General features: G+C 44.8%; 1 protein-coding gene across 1 annotated transcript in view; it reads left to right on the forward strand.

The window, feature by feature from the left end:
• LOC310854414 (target of Nesh-SH3-like) overlaps positions 1-19,770 on the forward strand; it is a 58,854-nt gene extending 39,084 nt beyond the window's left edge. Inside the window, exons 10-23 of the mRNA XM_083759050.1 lie at positions 593-904; positions 1,139-1,216; positions 4,095-4,322; positions 5,649-5,714; positions 13,198-13,260; positions 13,641-13,790; positions 13,943-14,032; positions 14,342-14,551; positions 14,890-14,998; positions 15,607-15,686; positions 15,947-15,976; positions 17,761-17,919; positions 18,256-18,378; positions 19,070-19,770. Coding sequence (XP_083615176.1) covers positions 593-904; positions 1,139-1,216; positions 4,095-4,322; positions 5,649-5,714; positions 13,198-13,260; positions 13,641-13,790; positions 13,943-14,032; positions 14,342-14,551; positions 14,890-14,998; positions 15,607-15,686; positions 15,947-15,976; positions 17,761-17,919; positions 18,256-18,378; positions 19,070-19,185 — 1,814 coding nt within the window. The 3' untranslated portion in view covers positions 19,186-19,770. The remainder of the gene's footprint in view (positions 1-592; positions 905-1,138; positions 1,217-4,094; positions 4,323-5,648; positions 5,715-13,197; positions 13,261-13,640; positions 13,791-13,942; positions 14,033-14,341; positions 14,552-14,889; positions 14,999-15,606; positions 15,687-15,946; positions 15,977-17,760; positions 17,920-18,255; positions 18,379-19,069) is intronic.
• The last annotated feature ends 752 nt before the right edge of the window (positions 19,771-20,522 follow it).

Raw genomic sequence — 20,522 nt, forward strand, 5'->3', positions numbered from 1 at the left:
CAGATGGACATGATCAGCCATGCTGGGCGGCTGTATCGAGGGACTATACAGCCTGGGGTCTGACTCTTTCGCAGAGCATTCGCCCAGGTGGGCGTGGTTTTGAGGTTATTATTCTGTGAGGTTAGGGTTAACCCATTTTGGGCGGGAACCCCTTTTGGTGTTTTAAGCATTCTGTTCTACTTTAGCTATTGTCCCTGGAACTACATATTTTGAGATGGGGGTCCGTGGCCCAATAGAGATAATTCTGGGGTTTCTTGACATGAAAAATGTTAAGCACCACTGACATAGAAACAGAGGTTTTCAGGAAAAAAATCGACCTCCGTCCAAAATGGGTTAAGCTTTAGGCATATAGTTTTTGTGCGGTTATAGGGTTAGGTTAGACATAACCATGCCCACCTGGGCGAATGCTCCGCCAAAAGAAACGTCCCATACAGTCCGGTGGCAGTTGGAGTGAGAGATCATACTGCTGCGCCACCACGGGAGGTGCTCACCCTACCCTGCAGCCCTTTTCAGAGGCCAGCAACAGAGCTGGCCTTCGTTATGATGTTACTGAACCTACATTACAGTATTGTCCTATACTCTTTTCTCCCAGGGAGAGGAAACGGTCTTAGAAATGACAGCTATCGACGCGCCAACGCAATACCTCCGTTCCTCGATGTCCTCTCCCCCAAAGCCTCCACTACTACTTCTACTACTACAACTACTAGTACTACTACTACTACTACTACTACAACTACTCCTTCTACTACAGCAACTACTACTAGTACTACATCTACTCCTACTACATCTACTACCACCAGTACCCAGCCAGCTAAGTCCCTCACCCACAGTGAGCTGGCTCTACGGGGACAGATCCACTCCAAGTTGTCCTCTAATGCTACAGAGAAGAGATATAGACCTTCTGGTAATTGACAACTCTATCACTTTATACTTTACCACCTCTTTACCATTTCCCTCTTTCTTTCACTTTTCTTTTCAGAGTGTGGAATGAAAGTATTTTTGACCGCTGGGAGTTTGGTCACCTTTTCCAGGTTTTTCTGTTAGGACGGTGGGTTAGGGTTAGTCAACAGGAATGCACAACAACACACAATGACACAGTATTGTCTGCATACAGTGAAACCTTGTCTTTTCCATACAGCTGTCAGCCAATCGCAGGACGTTTCATCCCTTCTGAGGCCCGCCCTTGGTGGGGAACAGGCCAATAATAATAACTGGGGTAATGATGACCTCATCACCGTGTCTGTCTTCCCGTGTCATGTGATCTCGCTGTAGCCCCATTCGCTGTTGCGCTGTTCTGTTGTTGATTAACCGTGTCGTGTCTGTCCTCGTCCGTCCATCCGTCCGACCAGATGAATGTCCACTGGTTTTGTCAAACAGGACTGGAGTGGAATGCTCTTTGCTGCACATCTCGGCCTGATGTTTGCATGTTGGACTCCATCTTGTACGGTCATGGCGGCGTTGCACTCAGCATTGGCCGACTATGACTGATTCACAAAGATCTTGAGCGCTTCAGAAGGCCTGTGATCACTGATCATACCATCACGTCCATTCTATTCCATGATTGGACATTACATCATGGAATAAAGTCATTGTATTCCAATGGGCTCTATGCACACATAATAACTATTTCTGCTTCCGGGCCCCTTCCCTACTTCCATCACAGGTATCACAGATGATACTAATTAAGGCTCTGTTCCGTTTAGTGTACAGTCGTTCTCAAACTTTTTAATTGCAAGGGAACAGAGCCTTCATTAGTATCATTAACACTGACTCTGTTTGACCAGAATGGAACAGAGCCTTCATTAGTATCATTAACACTGACTCTGTTTGACCAGAATGGAACAGAGCCTTCATTAGTATCATTAACACTGACTCTGTTTGACCAGAATGGAACAGAGCCTTCATTAGTATCATTAACACTGACTCTGTTTGACCAGAATGGAACAGAGCCTTCATTAGTATCATTAACGCTGACTCTGTTGGACCATGTTGGAACAGAGCCTTCATTAGTATCATTAACACTGACTCTGTTTGACCAGAATGGAACAGAGCCTTCATTAGTATCATTAACACTGACTCTGTTTGACCAGAATGGAACAGAGCCTTCATTAGTATCATTAACACTGACTCTGTTTGACCAGAATGGAACAGAGCCTTCATTAGTATCATTAACACTGACTCTGTTTGACCAGAATGGAACAGAGCCTTCATTAGTATCATTAACGCTGACTCTGTTGGACCATGTTGGAACAGAGCCTTCATTAGTATCATTAACACTGACTCTGTTGGACCATGTTGGAACAGAGCCTTCATTAGTATCATTAACACTGACTCTGTTGGACCAGAATGGAACAGAGCCTTCATTAGTATCATTAACACTGACTCTGTTTGACCAGAATGGAACAGAGCCTTCATTAGTATCATTAACGCTGACTCTGTTGGACCATGTTGGAACAGAGCCTTCATTAGTATCATTAACACTGACTCTGTTGGACCATGTTGGAACAGAGCCTTCATTAGTATCATTAACACTGACTCTGTTGGACCAGAATGGAACAGAGCCTTCATTAGTATCATTAACGCTGACTCTGTTGGACCATGTTGGAACAGAGCCTTCATTAGTATCATTAACACTGACTCTGTTGGACCATGTTGGAACAGAGCCTTCATTAGTATCATTAACACTGACTCTGTTGGACCAGAATGGAACAGAGCCTTCATTAGTATCATGGGTAACACCTGTGAAGGAAGCAGGAAAGGGGCCCAAGTTCTTTCCAAAATGACGTGTGTGCATAGAGCCCATTCCATGATTTGGAAATTAATTAATTTCCAATTAATTAATTAAGTACCGAAGTACTGATGTCACTCCCCCTACCTCTGGGTCATCATGGCGTTATTTTTGTTCCTCTTGACAGTCCCATAGAGCAGTGGTTCCCAAAGTGGGGTCCGGGGACCCCCAGGGGTACTTGAGGGAGTTCCAAGGGGGACCCAGCTAAATGATCATTTGGAACCAAATCTGTAACGCAGAGAGTGTATAAATGGAACCAAATGGTTCCATTTGTATGCTCTCAGAGTTAAAATAACATTGATTTTACAATATATAAATTGGGGGTCCCAGAGATAGAAATGCCATTAAATGGGGGGTCCGTAGACTAATGCATGTCAAACTGGGGATCCTTGAAATTAAACAGGTTGAGAATCTCTGCTATTGTCGTAAAAATCTTCTCTTATGGGGGTCCCTGGCATATCTTTTCAAATGGGGGTACACAGGCTGATTAGTGTCATTTTGGGGGTCCTTGACATGAAAAGGTTTGAAAAATTAGATTATGTCATAACTGTGATAAAAAAAAAAACTACTGGCGATTTTGTCAGTATGTGACTCCGTGTCTCTAGCAGTGATTTTCAACCATTTTCATTTCAAGGACCCCCAGTTTGACCTGCATTAGGCTACGGTCCCCCATTTCTATCTCTGGGACCCCAATTTATATTGTAAAATCGAAGTTAATTTAACTCTGAGAGTGTACAAATGGGTCCATTTGGTTCCATTTGTACACTCTTTGAGTTACAGACCCATAAGCGTCTTTTTGGTTCCTAATTATCATTTACATGGGGACCCCCTGGAACTCTCTCAGGCACCCCTATGGGTCCCCGGACCCCACTTTGGGAACCACTGGTTTATGATATTGAGTTACATTTGAAATCAATATCCTCTAAATTAGTACTTTTTCACCATCAGTTGATGAGTAAAAATCACCTGGTTAATTTGTTTATTTGTGAAACACAATTCTTGTATGACGCGATCTAAGATTCCTCTATCTATACTAACTCTGTGACCCAGAGGTATAGCGCCCTCTAGCGGCGGTGATGTCAGACTTTGGTGCTGTATTTCATCATGGAATACATTCATCCACATTGCACTTTGACAGTGTAAGAACTTCTTGCAATACTTGGGGGAGGGGGGCAATATAATATAATATCTATGTATGTAACGGTAGATCCTCATCACTAACATCATGGCTCTTATTGGCTGCTGATCGCTCTCACTCCGATTACGGATTGGTTACTGTTGTATTGATTGACTTCTGGTCTTGTAGGTGAAGGCAACAGGAGAACTGTTGTTCCCTTGTTGCCCCAGCCTCCCCTGGGCGGGCCCTTGGGGCGCCTGAGGCCCCTGGGTGCAGGGCCCCTGAGGCCGATGGGCGGGCCCCTGAGGCTGATGGGCGGGCCCCTGCGCCCGTCGGTCCCCGCGGTGATGAGGACCACGATGGCCGGTGGCATGAGGGAGGATGTGAAACACGGAACGGATATGAAATCCTCCACTGGTATCGTAATTGTATAGCAGACATGAAGTCAACATAGCAACTCTGATTAAAACAAATCTTTTTCTGGAAACACAAATGTGATTCGCTGGATCCGGTTCCTCTGGTTCGTCTAGTTCCAGATCCCGACCCTAGCTCTGCTCACAAGACTGTCTTGAATGTGTGAACGCAGCCCAGTGAGGGCATAATGTCGACCCCGCCCCGCCTCGCTCTCCTCCGCCCCACCCCCTGCTGGCGCTGCAGCCATCTTTGTTCCTAAACACAATGTAAACCGAGAAAGGCCCTTATTGTCAAGAGTGATGGGGGGGGTATGGGGGCCTCATATTTGGTCTTGAAACGGGCCTCCAGATCCCTAAGACCGCCCCTGTATACGGTGCACATACATGCACATTGCAGCCCGCACCAGGTGATGCATATGGTGCGTATATACATGGGCGTATATGGTCTATAGAGTCAACGGGCCGATTGACAAACATCAGCCTCAGCGTTATTGAAGTCAGCCACACAAAGCTTTCGTTGATGTTTTCTGATTGGTGACGGTGAGCATGTTCAACCACTGAAAACAACTGCTATTATTTAGATTCTGGCGATATTGTTGTGGTGAATGTTTTTTGATGCTAGTGTCTTTAAAGATAAATGATGTGCTGGGCCTCGGGACTCTGCAGCACAGCTTGAAATCGGGCCGAACTGTTTTCATAAAGGGTTCTGATTCTAATGGTTGTGGAGGTTTAGCCCCGTGGTCTAAGAGACATTATGTGTTTTACTGCACACACTGTGTGTTGTGTTGTCATAGCACACACACACACACACACACACACACACACACACACACACACACACACTGGTGGTTTGGCATGTTGGCGACCATTGGGTCATGCTTTGACATTACCGGTCCCGCTTTGGGTTTCAGAACGAATGTAGACCTCACTCTCCCATGCGCGCTCGCGAGCGAGTGCACGCACACACGCACGCACACACCCACACACACACACATGGACACACACACGGGGCATTCTCTAGAGAACAGTTGGCTCTGTTGGATTCAAAGCGAAGTGGAAAAGACTCAACATGCTGGAAGGGCTTTTTACACAGCCATGCACAGAGACACACACACACACACACACACACACACACACACACACACACACACACACACACACACACACACACACAGACACACGCCAGAAGGGCTTTTCCATCTGCTTCATGTCAGCAGGGTTTTCCCTTCATTTGACTCTTTACAAGCTTTCACTTCCAGTTAGTGACTTGATCAGAGAGAGAGAGAGAGAGAGAGAGAGGTCTATATGCTAACCATGTCATTCTCCACAGGGAACAGACAACATCACAGAGGTCTCTCTCTGCCAAAAGCCGCCATGTGGAACCCAAGTCTGCCCGGTAACACATTCTACACCTCCACCTTTTCTGTGTCGGCCATTTTGTCCGTCTAGTCACCATCTGTCCATCCATCCCTCCATCCATCCATCTGTCCATCCATCCGTCCGTCCATCCATCCATCCGTCACTCCTGTGTGTGTGTGTGTGTGTGTGTGTGTGTGTGTGTGTGTGTGTGTGTGTGTGTGTGTGTGTGTGTGTGTGTGTGTGTGTGTGTGTGTGTGTGTGTGTGTGTGTGTGTCGGGGGTTTGGGGGGGGGGGGGGGGGAAGCATTGGTAGACTTTGTTGTCCATGGGGTCAACCAATAGGAAAGAAGCGATGCATGTTGAGCCCGCTTTGCAGCCAATCAGAATCAGCTTTATTGTCACATCACAGGTTTACAGAAGTAAAGAAGTGGGGAAATTAGTTTTTGTGCATCGTTCTCATCGTATTGTTATCATAGAAGTAAGACGGGGAGGAAGGAGAGTGGGGTGAATATCTCTGTACATGGTGCCTGAGATAAGATATAAAACGTGTGTGAGCATAGCAGCAGGTGTACGGCTGTACGCTGTGCATGAATTTCTCATGAATGATGATAGTTAAAGGTGACAGAAACAAAACACGTCAGTTCGCTGTCCATGGGATTAGGTGCAACATGTCAGTGCACAACGACCGCGTTATCCACATAACGTAGAGACATCGGTGTAATCCGTAGGCAGGTGCCCGTAGAGGAGAAGCAAAGACAAAAGAGAAGAAAAGTCAAGTCACACATTCTGTATAATCCACAGAGCGAGGTCCAAGGAAGAGCTAAACGGTCTGTTGTTCCTGGTATAATTCACCGGTAGGTCCGAGACCAGCCCTCACCACCTGTCAATCAGGCATGAGCCTCGTTCAGCGGTCTGATTCTGGTGCCGCTGCTCTTGATACTGCGTTGGGCCTCCTTGCCCGGACGTGGTCGTTGTAGGTGTTTGAACGGCTTGTGGTGGTTCTTGTCCTTCATGATGCACTGCAGGGCTTTGACTGCACGGCTCAGGGGTAGAGTGACCGGATATGTTCGAACCCGGGCTCCCCCAGAGTTATTGTCGAAGTGTCCTTGAGCAAGACACTGAACCCCTAATTGCTCCCGATGTGCAGGTTGGTGCCTTGCCTTGCATGGTTTCCACCGGCATCGGTGTGTGGATGTGTGTGTGAATCGGTGAATGTAATGCACAATATCTGTAAAGCGCCTTGGATAAAGGCGCTATATAAATGCACCATTTACCATTTACAAAGCCATTTTGGCTTTGTAAATGGTAAATGGATGTGTCCGGTATGGAGGTGTGACTGTACTCTTACTGTACTTTTACTGTACTCTTACTGTAGCCGCTCCCCGAAAACGCTGAGGTATGACGTGTTTTGAGCTGGTTGTTTGGGCATGTTGTTCTTGCGCGACGTGTCGCACCCACTGTAACACGTTGTGACTGTGAGGTTGTTGTGTGAGATTCTTTGAGACGTTTGTGGAAAACGTCTGAGTCTTAAAGGGATATTTCACTTACAAACATGGTTGGCGTAATTTTAACATCTACTCTGATGTTTCATTCCAGACTCACTTTGGCCTTCAAAGTTCTCATTTGAATATTTGCTACTACCACCAAGTTCTTCTGCACCCAATTAGTTTAGTTTATTGTACATAATAGGCCTGTCCTATATTCAAATGGTGTGTGCAGGCCTATGTGCGTGCATGCGTGCGTGTGTGTGTGTGTGTGTGTGTGTGTGTGTGTGTGTGTGTGCAGGTGTTGGTTCATCTGCTGGTTTTTCATTAATTCCATTCCATCCATTTCCATGTGTGTTGTTTTCATTGTGCATCGTGTAGCTTTTGTGTTAAACCTGTTTGTATTGTGTGTCTGTTGTGTAGCTTTTGTGTTAAACCTGTTTTCCTTGCGTGTCTGTTGTGTAGCTTTGTGTTAAACCTGTTTGTATTGTGTGTCTGTTGTGTAGCTTTTGTGTTAAACCTGTTTGTATTGTGTGTCTGTTGTGTAGCTTTGTGTTAAACATGTTTTCATTGCGTGTCTGTTGTGTAGCTTTGTGTTAAACATGTTTTCATTGTGTGTCTGTTGTGTAGCTTTGTGTTAAACATGTTTTCATTGCGTGTCTGTTGTGTAGCTTTGTGTTAAACATGTTTTCATTGCGTGTCTGTTGTGTAGCTTTGTGTTAAACATGTTTTCATTGTGTGTCTGTTGTGTAGCTTTGTGTTAAACATGTTTTCATTGCGTGTCTGTTGTGTAGCTTTGTGTTAAACATGTTTTCATTGCGTGTCTGTTGTGTAGCTTTGTGTTAAACATGTTTTCATTGTGTGTCTGTTGTGTAGCTTTATGTTAAACAGCTCGCTGTGTGAAAATGCCATCTGGCAAAACAGTGGTGAAGCCAAGGTCGCCTGAAGGGGGCCTGGTCTTATTGAGACTGGGTGAGATCTGTTGTACTTGAGTCTAGAGAACCTCCTTACTTACTGTTGTCTGACCTGGTCTAATCTAAACTGCCCTCTAGGACGGTAGCCCTTCTTTATAGTCAATGTGACAACGCTGTAAATGTCTGTTGTCGTGGCAACAAGTGGAATACTCAACAGGGTGTTTTAGGGAAGGGAGAAGAGTCTAGGACGTGTGGAGCGTTGTCCAGGGTGTTTTAGGGAAGGGCTAAGAGTCTAGGACGTGTGGAGCATTGTCCAGGGTGTTTTAGGGAAGGGAGAAGAGTCTGGGACGTGCGGAGCGTTGTTCAGGGTGTTTTAGGGAAGGGAGAAGAGTCTAGGACGTGCAGAGCATTGTCCAGGGTGTTTTAGGGAAGGGAGAAGAGTCTAGGACGTGTGGAGCGTTGTCCAGGGTGTTTTAGGGAAGGGAGAAGAGTCTGGGACGTGCGGAGCATTGTTCAGGGTGTTTTAGGGAAGGGAGAAGAGTCTAGGACGTGCAGAGCGTTGTCTAGGTAGGGTGTTTTAGGGATGGGAGAAGAGTCTAGGACGTGTGGAGCGTTGTCCAGGGTCTTTTAGGGCAGTCTGGGACAGCATGCTTGTCCGCACATTGGTCGTTTTGAGAACAGAGACTCGGCCAGAGCCTTCGGAAAATAGCCTTCCTCTCGGAAAGTATTCAGCCCTCAAATCGCCAGCTAACTTTTAAGAAGCTAACTCTGGCGTCAGCCTCTGGCCAGCCTTCAAGGTTCTCTCTCACCGCAGTTTGCAGAAAGAACAATCTCTCCTTTAGCAGAAGCCTCTGATGCAGTGCTTTTCAACCATCTCTTGTTGATTACATCTGACATAAATTGACACTAGGTTAAGCACGTAATCCCATGCATAACACGTTAAGCACTTAATCCCCTCTGTAATGTTTCTTTGACGAATAGTGAAAATAGCTACAATCTACAAGCTGACAATGACTCACAAATCACCGTGAGATTCTTCCTCTTTTGGCTACCAGGGGTCGCCACAGAGAATCATCTGTTTTCATCTGCTTCTGTTCTCCTCTGTCACTAAAGCCACCATGTCAGGCTCATGGCCTTCAGCCTATTTGCTTCTTGCTTGATTGCTTGCATTGTGCTTTGTGAGCGCATAGAAGGGCTGTGCATCATTTTGTAAGCACTCAGAGCTTTGGGAAGTGTTTTACGTGTTTTTTTGTAAGCCAGAGATCCTTTGGAAGGGTTTGCACATGGATTTCATAAGCGCACAGAGCCTTGGAGAAAGGCTGTACATGTTTTTTTTTGTAATCGCACAGAGCTTTGAGAAGTGCTATACATCATTTTTTTTAAGCGCAGAGAGATTTTGGAAGGGTTGTACATATTGTTTTCAGCACAGAGAGCTTTTGGAAGGTCTTTGTTTCTCCACGGAGGAGCCAATGTTTAGACCAGGCCTTGCGTTCTGCCATCAGAGCATGGCAAGCGTTGGCATCTCATATCTTCCTAATATGGAAAACAATGTTTGATGCTGGTTTTACACACAGAGTTCTATGGAGCACTGAGATGATGTTTACTGGACTCACACAGCTGCTGGAAAGTAACTCATTAGTCAATACATTTACTATAGTACTTCTACTTCAGTACTTTACTTGAATATTACCATTGTTTCTCTACACTACCTCAGAGTATCAGTACATTCCATTGTGACAACTTACGTTTCTTTTTTTTTGATTATTACAAAACCTACATTAACCAAATGAACCACTATTATACTTCATCGTCATTGCTATTTTCATCATCTGGCATTAAGTATATTTTGATGCCAGTTGGCAAGTTGCTCAAGTCAAATTTTGAAACCAGGCCTTTTATTAAAGTAACAGATTATTTAGTTTTATTTTTCTGAAGTACAACATGCTCATATACTTCAGTAGTACAACATGCTCATACTTCCACCACAGTTTAGGAGTGGCGGAAAGGTGTTTTCCTTGTAAAATATCGCTTGGTTCAAAATACTATTATGTTGAATAAAACCATTTTTTTTTTAAATGTATTATTCACTTCCAGTTCAAACTGTGACGTGCACGAGCTCAGAACGTGCACGAGCTCAGTACGTGCACACGCTCAGAACGTGCACGCGCTCAGAACGTGCATGGGCGTGCCCGTGTGGTTCAAGCAGAACTCATTCACACAGGGGTGTCCATGGGGCGGTTTAGCCTTAGTAAGTGTTAGAAAAGGTCTAATTTATTCTACGGTTAATATTTTGCAAATGCAAACACAGGATTTCAGTAGAAAACACTCCACACCACAATGTGAGCGGTGTTATGGGGACTTTATCAATATGATTTGTTTTATATTGATTTGCCGTTGTTAAAATCGCATCCGTTTCACTTCAACTCAAGTATTTCTTAACCCATTCTGGACGGGAACGCCTTTTGGTGTTTTAAGTAAGCATTATGTTATACTGTAGCTATTGGAAAATAGCAGATCTACAAGCTCATATAGCGCGCCACCGAGTGGCACGCTACGAGCTTGTAGGTCTGCTATTTTTGAAAAATCGTGAAAATGCGGCACATCTTTTTTTCAGTCCTAAATGGGTTAAAGCACGTCGGGCACGTGGCCTGGTGTCGTTCTTTGACTTTACGTTTCACGGGCCGCTATGTGAGCTTTTATAGAAGAGAGAATATATTTTTTCATGAATAATAAGTGTCTTAAACGAGAACATGTGAGGCATATGAGTCTCTGATGCCCAGTTTGTAAAAACGAAAAGAAAAAAAAAAGCAGCATGAAGCATGACTGTTGCACTCCCTGGACCAATACAACACACTGATTGAACAGAGAGAGAGATAGAGAGAGGCAGAGAGAGAGGCAGAGAGAGAGAGAGAGAGAGAGAGAGAGGCAGAGAGAGGCAGAGAGAGGACGGGGAGAGAGGAGAGTAGTAATATAATGGACAACAGATGTAGTATTTCTTGGAATCGACTCAGAGTTTCAGAACATAAAGATTTTTTTTTAAATATCCCGGGAGAAGAAGAACATGAGATTCTACATGTGATGTGAGGGATGATGAAGCACATGATTTCAATTATTACAATAAAACGATACGTTATTTTATTTTAGTACCAGAGATTAGTCGTGCCTATATAGCAGACAGAGTGGCTTTTAAACAAGAGACCAGACAGAGTGGCTCACAACCACTCTTGTTTTTGGCGGAAATTTGATTTTTGTTTTAGTCTTGAATAGTTTTAATTTAGTTTCAGTCACATTTTAGTCACCTGGAATGTTTTTCGTGTTAGTCTAGTTTTAGTCATCATGGCTTAGTCTTTATTTAGTTTTTATGTCGTTTTTATCAGTGAAAAAAGGTAGTCGACGAACATTTTTCGTCATAGTTTTAGTCCACGAAAACAACACTGCCCGAGTCACAGGGAATTCCCTTTTCCTTAGTGGTCCACATGTTGGCTTTCCACATGGGAGACCAACGGGTTCGAATCCCGGGCGTTACACCAAAACCAAAGGCACGTTTCTGACTGTGCAACAAGCCGAGCGACATGTCGTGACGTTAACGATATAGAATAGAAGGGAACCAATAAGGCTCTTCCACACGGGAGTCACATGTCATGACGTTTTGGTATAAAACGCATTTCCTCAGCGAACGCCCCTAAAGACCAGTGGTGGAAAAAGTACTCACATTTTACTTAAGTAAAAGTATATCAATGCTGCAACGTACAAACATTCTGTTGCAAGTAAAAGTCTGGCAATCAAAGTTTACTTGAATGAAAGTTACAAAGTATTTAAGTACCAAAAGTGGAAGGTTTCACAAGTTTGTCCGAGGCATAAAATCATTAAAATGTACTGACAATTTGAAGTACTATTTCACCACTTCCCACGACCTTAATGATGTTCAACTAGCGGTCCAGGGGGTGTATCCTGTATCCTCACTGTTTCGCATTAAAGCACAATTTGTTCCATGTGGGTTTGTTTGTTTATGTTGATGGTCCAACATAATTACTGTGTTTGGCTGCAGGGCACTAGACAACGCTGTCTTTCTTGGAAGGTCCGTCCCAAGAAGTCAAACTGCTTACTATTCATAGTGAAAGGATCCAACAGAAGCACACACATCTCCAGAAATTCTACAGGTGCTGGTCAAAGATATACGTACAATGAAAAGGAAGGGATGTCCGCACACTTTTTCTCGGCTCCCAGGAAAATTCTTTAACTATTCATAGTGAACAGATCAACCAGGAATGTTAATATAAGGTACATACCTAGCATTAGTAATAAACCACCATCTATTGTCATGGAAAGATCCGATTGAATCATTGTGTAAGAAAACAAAGCAAATTATCTACTTCCTTCGCCATCTAAGATCCCTTCGGTGCTAGCAGACGATTCTTCTTTTTGTTTTTCACTTCTGTTATTATGAGTGTTCTTCAGTACTGTAGTACCACCTGGTATTGATTGATTGTTTTTCTGCAGCCCTATAAAGTCACAACCGCTGCAACAACTGAACATTTGTTCAGAGATTGTTTGACAACCACTTCAGAGGCTATATTCATCCACGTACGATAGCAGCATTCTAAGGTTGGCAAGGAATATCACCTATTATCACCTCAAACACCAGACATGTGTGGTATGGAGATTGGAGAATATAGGGTTGCTACTTGCTGCCATCAGGAAAGAGATATGGTGTTCCAATAAGGTCAGACTAAAGAAGTCCTTTGTCCACCAGTCGACTTTAAGGCTTAATCAGGAGTTGTAGCCAGGGGTAAGCTAGGCGGTGGACATTGCTCTTGTCTTCATGTCTTTATGTACTGTATGTAATATTGTCTTGTTCTTTGTGTTTATGTCAAATGTGTGTATATGTGTTCTGCATACTTGGCTGCTGAGTCGCAAAACTCATTTCAGTGTGAACTGACAATAAAGTACTATATCATCATATATCATCTCATATCATATCATATCATATCATATCATATCTCACTTCTTGGGACGGACATCCCAAGTCAAGCGGTTGAGAGGAAGGGGTGGCTCCATATGGTACAAATAATCCTGCTGTGTTGTGTTGTGTTTTGCTTGTTGTCCTTCATTGTGTGTGTTAGGCTCTCCACGTTCCTCCGTCAACAAGAGAAGACCCAATCTGGTTGGAAAGCTTGGAGAGCTAGGTGATTATTATTGTTATTATTTTATTATTAGGTGAAGAAGCAGACAGCTATTTGAGGAGCAGGACAAACGGTTTAAGTGCCATAAACGTCAAGACGTCTAATTGGAAATTAAGTACCGGATGCCACGGACGACAAGACGTCTTCCCTTGGGAATTAAAAAATATATATATATATATATTTTTTTTCATCCATATTTTGAAAATTCCTCTAATCTGGTGTACAGGTGATGACATGCACATTACATGCATTATACAATTTCAAATTCTTTCTTTCTTTATAATGGGAGAATTGGCACTCAAAGCCTAAACTGGTGACCACCAGGTGGCGCTAAAAGAGTTAAGTCAGTCTGTTTTTGTGTTTCTCTTTTTCCCCCCCTCCAGACAAGTTGAACAGGCTGAAGCTAACGGACAAGTTGTCGGTGTTGAACCCTCACTTCTCTGCGGTCACGGCCAAACCAGACAGACGGCAACGCAAGCCAACCACAACAACAACAACAAAAACAACCACAACCACAGCTCCGGTTGTCACAGGTGGAAATCACAGATCTATACATACGCTAAAAAGTCATCACATCGTGCCTCGTTTTGAGCCTGCCGATCTGCTATTTCCATCTGCTATTTTTATGTTTGGAAAATATAATAATGAAGGCCATCATAATCTGCCGTGTGTTTTTCCCCTGCAGTGACTCCGTTTGAACACTGGGAGGAGTCAGACAAATTCAACTCTCAGCCCAACTCTGACGTGGACGCCATGGGCAAGAAACGCTTCGTTGGTGAGTAACCTTCATCATCATCATCATCATCAACTCCCGTCACAACGTGTAGAGTTTAAGGAATGTTATTAATGTAAACAAAGATGCACCACCACTGGCAGTGGAGCACTAAAGGAGAGTGAGCAGCCGACGACTGCATGTGGAAGCAGGCACCGCCCCCAGAGGCTCCGCCTCTCAAATTAATGTATTTGTTCCTTTTCTTGCTCCATCACCTCCTCTCCTCTCCTCTCCTCTCCTCTCCTCTCCTCTCCTCTCCTCTCCTCTCCTCTCCTCTCCTCTCCTCTCCTCTCCTCTCCCCTCCCCTCTCAGCTCCTCATGTGATGTATAAGACAGATAAAGGGCCAGATGAACCGTGCTCCATCACCTCGTCTCTCAACTACTTCCCGGGGGGAGAAACGGCAGAGGGCGATGTCACAGCCCCGCCCAGGACTCCGCCCTCTAACGTCACCGTGGTAACCGTGGAAGGATGCCCCTCCTTCATCATCCTGGACTGGGATAAGAGCGACAACGGAACCAGAGGTAACCATGGTAACACAGGTACAACCACAGGTACAACCACAGGCAGAACCACAGGCAGGACCACAGGTACCACTCAGGCATGCCTGAAGAAGGTCAATAGACCTTTCATATCTAAACTTTTGTGACTCCACCTTAAGTCTATCGGCAAATGAGCGGCGGCTTCATCACTATTTTGTCTGTCATAAAAGTATTAGACATTAAACCCAGGCTATCGTCTTTTACGGTTCGACCACCGATAGTATTCGTCTTCAGAGTATATAGGTTATAGGGTGAATGTGTATTATTATTAGTTTGTTGTTGTTGTTATTATTAGTAGTGTGTTGTCATTGTGTTTTCAGAGTATGAGGTGGTGTCCACAGCTAAAGGACCAGATGGGAAACCGATGGTTTCTGTTCTGACCACCAACCAGACGCACACTGCTGTAGAGAACCTGAAACCAGACAACAGGTATACCCACCTAACATACTGTACTAACGCTATACTACCGTACACCCACCTATCATACTGTACTAACACTATACTACCGTACCCCACCTAACATACTGTACTAACGCTATACTACCGTAGTACCCACCTAGCATACTGTACTAACGCTATACTACCGTAGCCTGGCTAATGAGCCAGACCGAATCAGCCGTTGGCAAAATAAAATTGCCTGCCGGCGGATTACGGTCTGGAGAGGCTCAATTGTACGCCCATTTCCTACACCAGAGAACTGGTGTGGCCAATCGGGACACGGTATGCAATATGGGCGGGCTTTGGTACAGTGACGTTCAATGCTTGAGACCTTTGACTGACAGTAGCTCTGACCAATTGCGTCAAAGAGAAAATGTTTCCCCCCGGGAAACAAGATCCATACACAGCATCTCCAGACTCAAATACCACACGACAGTGTGATTTGAGTCTGGCTTATTAGCCAGGCTAATACTACCGTACTGTGACGAATATAAGAAGACTGATTATAAGACAACCCCCATTGTGTGTGTGTGTGTGTGTGTGTGTGTGTGTGTGTGTGTGTGTGTGTGTGTGTGCGTGTGCGTGCGTCTCTCCATCAGTTATGAGTTTAAGGTCACACCTAAGAATGATCTGGGAACTGGACCTCCCAGTGACCCCGTGTCCTTCAGCACAGAGTCGGGTACAAACACACGCACGACTAAATAAGTATCAAATGAAATGTCTGTACCTTGAACTTCCTCTCCATCCAGTTTCTGTTCTACAAAGTTTCACTTGTATTTGTGTGTGTGCGTGCGTGTGTGTGTGTGTGTGTGTGTGTCCGTCCATTGCGTTCAATATATTATTGTTGATTTCTACAGCTACTGCAACAATGTAGACATATTTCATAATGTCTGTCTGTCTGTCTGTCTGTCTGTCTGTCTGTCTCTCTCTCTCTCACAGCGGACCCCCGTGTTAGTGAGAACGTATCAGGTAAGACATTACGGGTTTTATCTTTACTATCTTCCGTTATTTACGCACAGTTTGCCTTTTATGGCAGCCCATTTGTGACAAATCTGTATGGAGAGTTATCCATCCATCCAACCATCTTCAACCGCTTATCCGTAGTCGGATCGCGGGGGCAACAGCTCCATTAGTGACTTCCTCCTGGGGGACGCCTGAGAGGCATTGTTACGGACCAATTAGTCTAGGGGTAAAGGTACGCATAACGTATAAAATGCACAGGAAACCAACTGCAAATTCGAAAAGGCTTTTAATTGCAAGGCTTACTTTTCCAGTACAAATGGCTCAATGAATACATGATGGAAGTTAATCGCCGTTCAAGTATATTTGCTATCATTTATAATAAGGGTAACTAATAAGCTGTATCAGTTATAGAGAAAGATATTAGAGCAAACTGTTGATGAGTGGTATGGTAAGAAAAGGAGACGAACAAAACAATAACTTCACCTGGCCAAAACCCTAACCATTAACAAAGGGCCAAAACCCTAACCAATAACATAGGGTCAAACTATAACTCCTTCCCGAAGCGAGCTGCAACTAAACAAAATGAATAAGCAGAGTTAACTAACATAATACAGTAACGAATAGCTGGAGTAAGATAAGCTATGTTGTCTCGTCGGAGTCCAGGCAAAGACTGTCTTTTATAGCAGACGCACTGAGGCCTCCAGTGCGTCATAAGACCGGCTTGGCCAATGAGGGTGATCAGGCCCTCACGCATGCAGCTTCTACCGGTTCTCGTGAGAGATGGCAAGCGAGAAGGGACATATTCGTCTGTAGCTGGGATAAGCACAGTAAACACAACAGCAACACTGGCCACAGTGGCGCCTCATAGTGGCGCCTCATGGCCAGTGCAGCGTAATCAAGACTATCAGCAGGCGATACACATATATGGACACAATAACCTTAGCTCCATGACTGTATATGACATATAACCAATAGTTTGTTAGTATATATATATATATGGAAATAGCAACAAGTACATATATTTATCCAACCATAACCACGAAGTAAATAACAATACCAAAGATAACAATAAACGGTTCGCCGTTACAGGCATCCTAACCAGATGCCCGAACCACCTCAGCTGGCTCCTTTCCAGGCGAAGGAGCAGCGGTTCTACTCTGAGTCTCTCTCGTGTGACTGAACTTCTCACCCTATCTCTAAAGGAGATGCCAGCCACCCGTCGAAGAAAACTCATTTCGGCCGCTTGTATTCGCGACCTTATTCTTTAGCCACACCCACACTTCATGACCATAGGTGAGAGTAGGAACGGAGATTGCTCGGTAGACGGAGAGCTTTGCCTTCTGGCTCGGCTGTCTTTTCGTGTGCGCTCCGATTCCGATTCTCAGGCTGATCTCCTTCTCCGTCCCCCCCTCACTCGTGAGAAAAAAACCCTGAGATACAACTTTAGCGATTAGTCCACCGCACGCGGTCGGAGCTGTGGTGCGCTCGGGTCTCGGGATGATGTTATGCAATTTCTGTTGATTATGAAAACAGTCCTCCTTTAAGGCAATGACTTCTGGCACATACAATGTTAGAGCTAGCACAGGTGTTTTAGTGATCAACCAGACTATGTAAGTGTTGGTGATTTAGGGGTATCATAATATGCGTCGCTGCGTCATCATATGACTATGTAAGACTCCTGGAATAAAATATAATGACATTATAATGAAGATGTGTGTGTGTGTGTGTGTGTGTGTGTGTGTGTGTGTGTGTGTGTGTGTGTGTGTGTGTGTGTCTGCGTGCCTTGGCAGGTAAAGACGCCATCTGGACAGCGTTCCCCTTCCAGACGGACGGTCAGTCAGAGTGTCGGGGCGGTCAGTACGTGAAGAGGACCTGGTACCGCAAGTTTGTAGGAGTTCAGATCTGTAACTCCCTGAGATACAAGATCTACCTGTCGGACACGCTGACCGGTACGCATGCACACGCACGCACGCACGCATGCACACACACGCACGCATGCGCACACACACACACGCACGCACACACACACACACACACACACACACACACACACACACACACACACACACACACACACACACACACACACACACACACACACACACACAGATCTGTCTGTCTGCCTGTCTAAAACAGAGCACATCTCTTTAGTCCAGATAATTGTTTTATTGTCACGTCAGTACAGCAGATACAGTGTGTGTGTGTGTGTGTGTGGGTGTGTGGGTGTGGGTGTGTGTGTGGGCGTGTGTGTGTGTGTGGGCGTGTGTGTGTGTGGGCGCATGTAGGTAAATTCTACAGCATCGGGGACCAGTCAGGTTTCGGGGAGGATCACTGTCAGTTTGTCGACTCTTTCTTAGACGGAAAAACAGGAAGACAACTTAGGGCTGACCAGCTGCCACCAACTAAAGGTAATGTTGATTGATTGATTGAATACTTTGCTAGACAGAAAACGAAAAACAGTCTAAAAGGAAAACACAAAAGTCCAGTCGTCAGGGCGGTATACTCTATTGTTGTGTTTGTATGTTTTAGGGTTCTATACAGGGCGGTCCGGACGGTATACTCTATTGTTGTGTTTGTATGCTGTAGGGTTCTATACAGGGCGGTCCGGACGGTATACTCTATTGTTGTGTTTGTATGCTTTAGGGTTCTATACAGGGCGGTCCGGACGGTATACTCTATTGTTGTGTTTGTATGTTTTAGGGTTCTATACAGGGCGGTCCGGACGGTATACTCCATTGTTGTGTTTGTATGTTTTAGGGTTCTATACAGGGCGGTCCGGACGGTATACTCCATTGTTGTGTTTGTATGTTTTAGGGTTCTATACAGGGCGGTCCGGACGGTATACTCCATTGTTGTGTTTGTATGTTTTAGGGTTCTATACAGGGCGGTCCGGACGGTATCCTCTATTGTTGTGTTTGTATGTTTTAGGGTTCTATACAGGGCGGTCCGGACGGTATCCTCTATTGTTGTGTTTGTATGTTTTAGGGTTCTATACAGGGCGGTCCGGACGGTATCCTCTATTGTTGTGTTTGTATGTTTTAGGGTTCTATACAGGGCGGTCCGGACGGTATCCTCTATTGTTGTGTTTGTATGTTTTAGGGTTCTACCGGGCGGTCCGGCAACAGCCGGTAGATTTCGGACAGATCGGCGGACAGTCTCACATCAGCTACGTCTCCTGGTACGAATGTGGAACGCCCATACCGGGGAAGTGGTAGGAAGGACCCCTCCGGCATCGACCAGACACATGCAGGCGTCCGCCGTGGAGCACGAATAAAAATGTTGGCACGCTTCAGTCTATTAACAGTGGTCAGTGGTTCTCAAAGGGTTGAATTTCCAAGGACCCCTCATTTATATTCATTAACCCACGGACACCCATAACTCTGAGAGTGTAACATATTGAGCCAAATGGACATATAAGGGTCCATATGGTTCCATTTGTTACACTCTCAGAGTTACAGACCTGTAAGCTGGGGACCCGTCCCCTGGCGCCACGTGATTGATTAGAAAAAAGTTATTTTTTTGGGGGCGTGAAGAAGAAGACAAAAAGTGGAAAGAACACAAGAAGATGTTACACAACTGTTTACAGAATAATAGTGACCTTATTGTTTTACATAAAGGACATGTGTTTGTTCGTTTTGTTTTCCAATAAGGGATTATGAAACGTCCATGTATAAATACTTACTGTACTAGCAGAGCATCCTGTTCATATTATAGAGCACCGAAGTCTGACATAATGCACTCATCCTACCTGGGTCATGGTTTGACATAATGCATCCTACCTGGGTCACGGTTTGACATAATGCATCCTACCTGGGTCACGGTTTGACATAATGCATCCTACCTGGGTCACGGTTTGACATAATGCATCCTACCTGGGTCATGGTTTGACATAATGCATCCTACCTGGGTCATGGTTTGACATAATGCATCCTACCTGGGTCATGGTTTGACATAATGCATCCTACCTGGGTCACGGTTTGACATAATGCATCCTACCTGGGTCACGGTTTGACATAATGCATCCTACCTGGGTCACGGTTTGACATAATGCATCCTACCTGGGTCATGGTTTGACATAATGCATCCTACCTGGGTCATGGTTTGACATAATGCATCCTACCTGGGTCACGGTTTGACATAATGCATCCTACCTGGGTCATGGTTTGACATAATGCATCCTACCTGGGTCATGGTTTGACATAATGCATCCTACCTGGGTCATGGTTTGACATAATGCATCCTACCTGGGTCATGGTTTGACATAATGCATCCTACCTGGGTCACGGTTTGACATAATGCATCCTACCTGGGTCATGGTTTGACATAATGCATCCTACCTGGGTCACGGTTTGACATAATGCATCCTACCTGGGTCATGGTTTGACATAATGCATCCTACCTGGGTCACGGTTTGACATAATGCATCCTACCTGGGTCACGGTTTGACATAATGCATCCTACCTGGGTCATGGTTTGACATAATGCATCCTACCTGGGTCATGGTTTGACATAATGCATCCTACCTGGGTCACGGTTTGACATAATGCATCCT

This window comes from Protomyctophum parallelum (assembly GCF_964188405.1).
Source record: "Protomyctophum parallelum genome assembly, chromosome: 23".
Taxonomy (NCBI): Eukaryota; Metazoa; Chordata; class Actinopteri; order Myctophiformes; family Myctophidae; genus Protomyctophum; species Protomyctophum parallelum.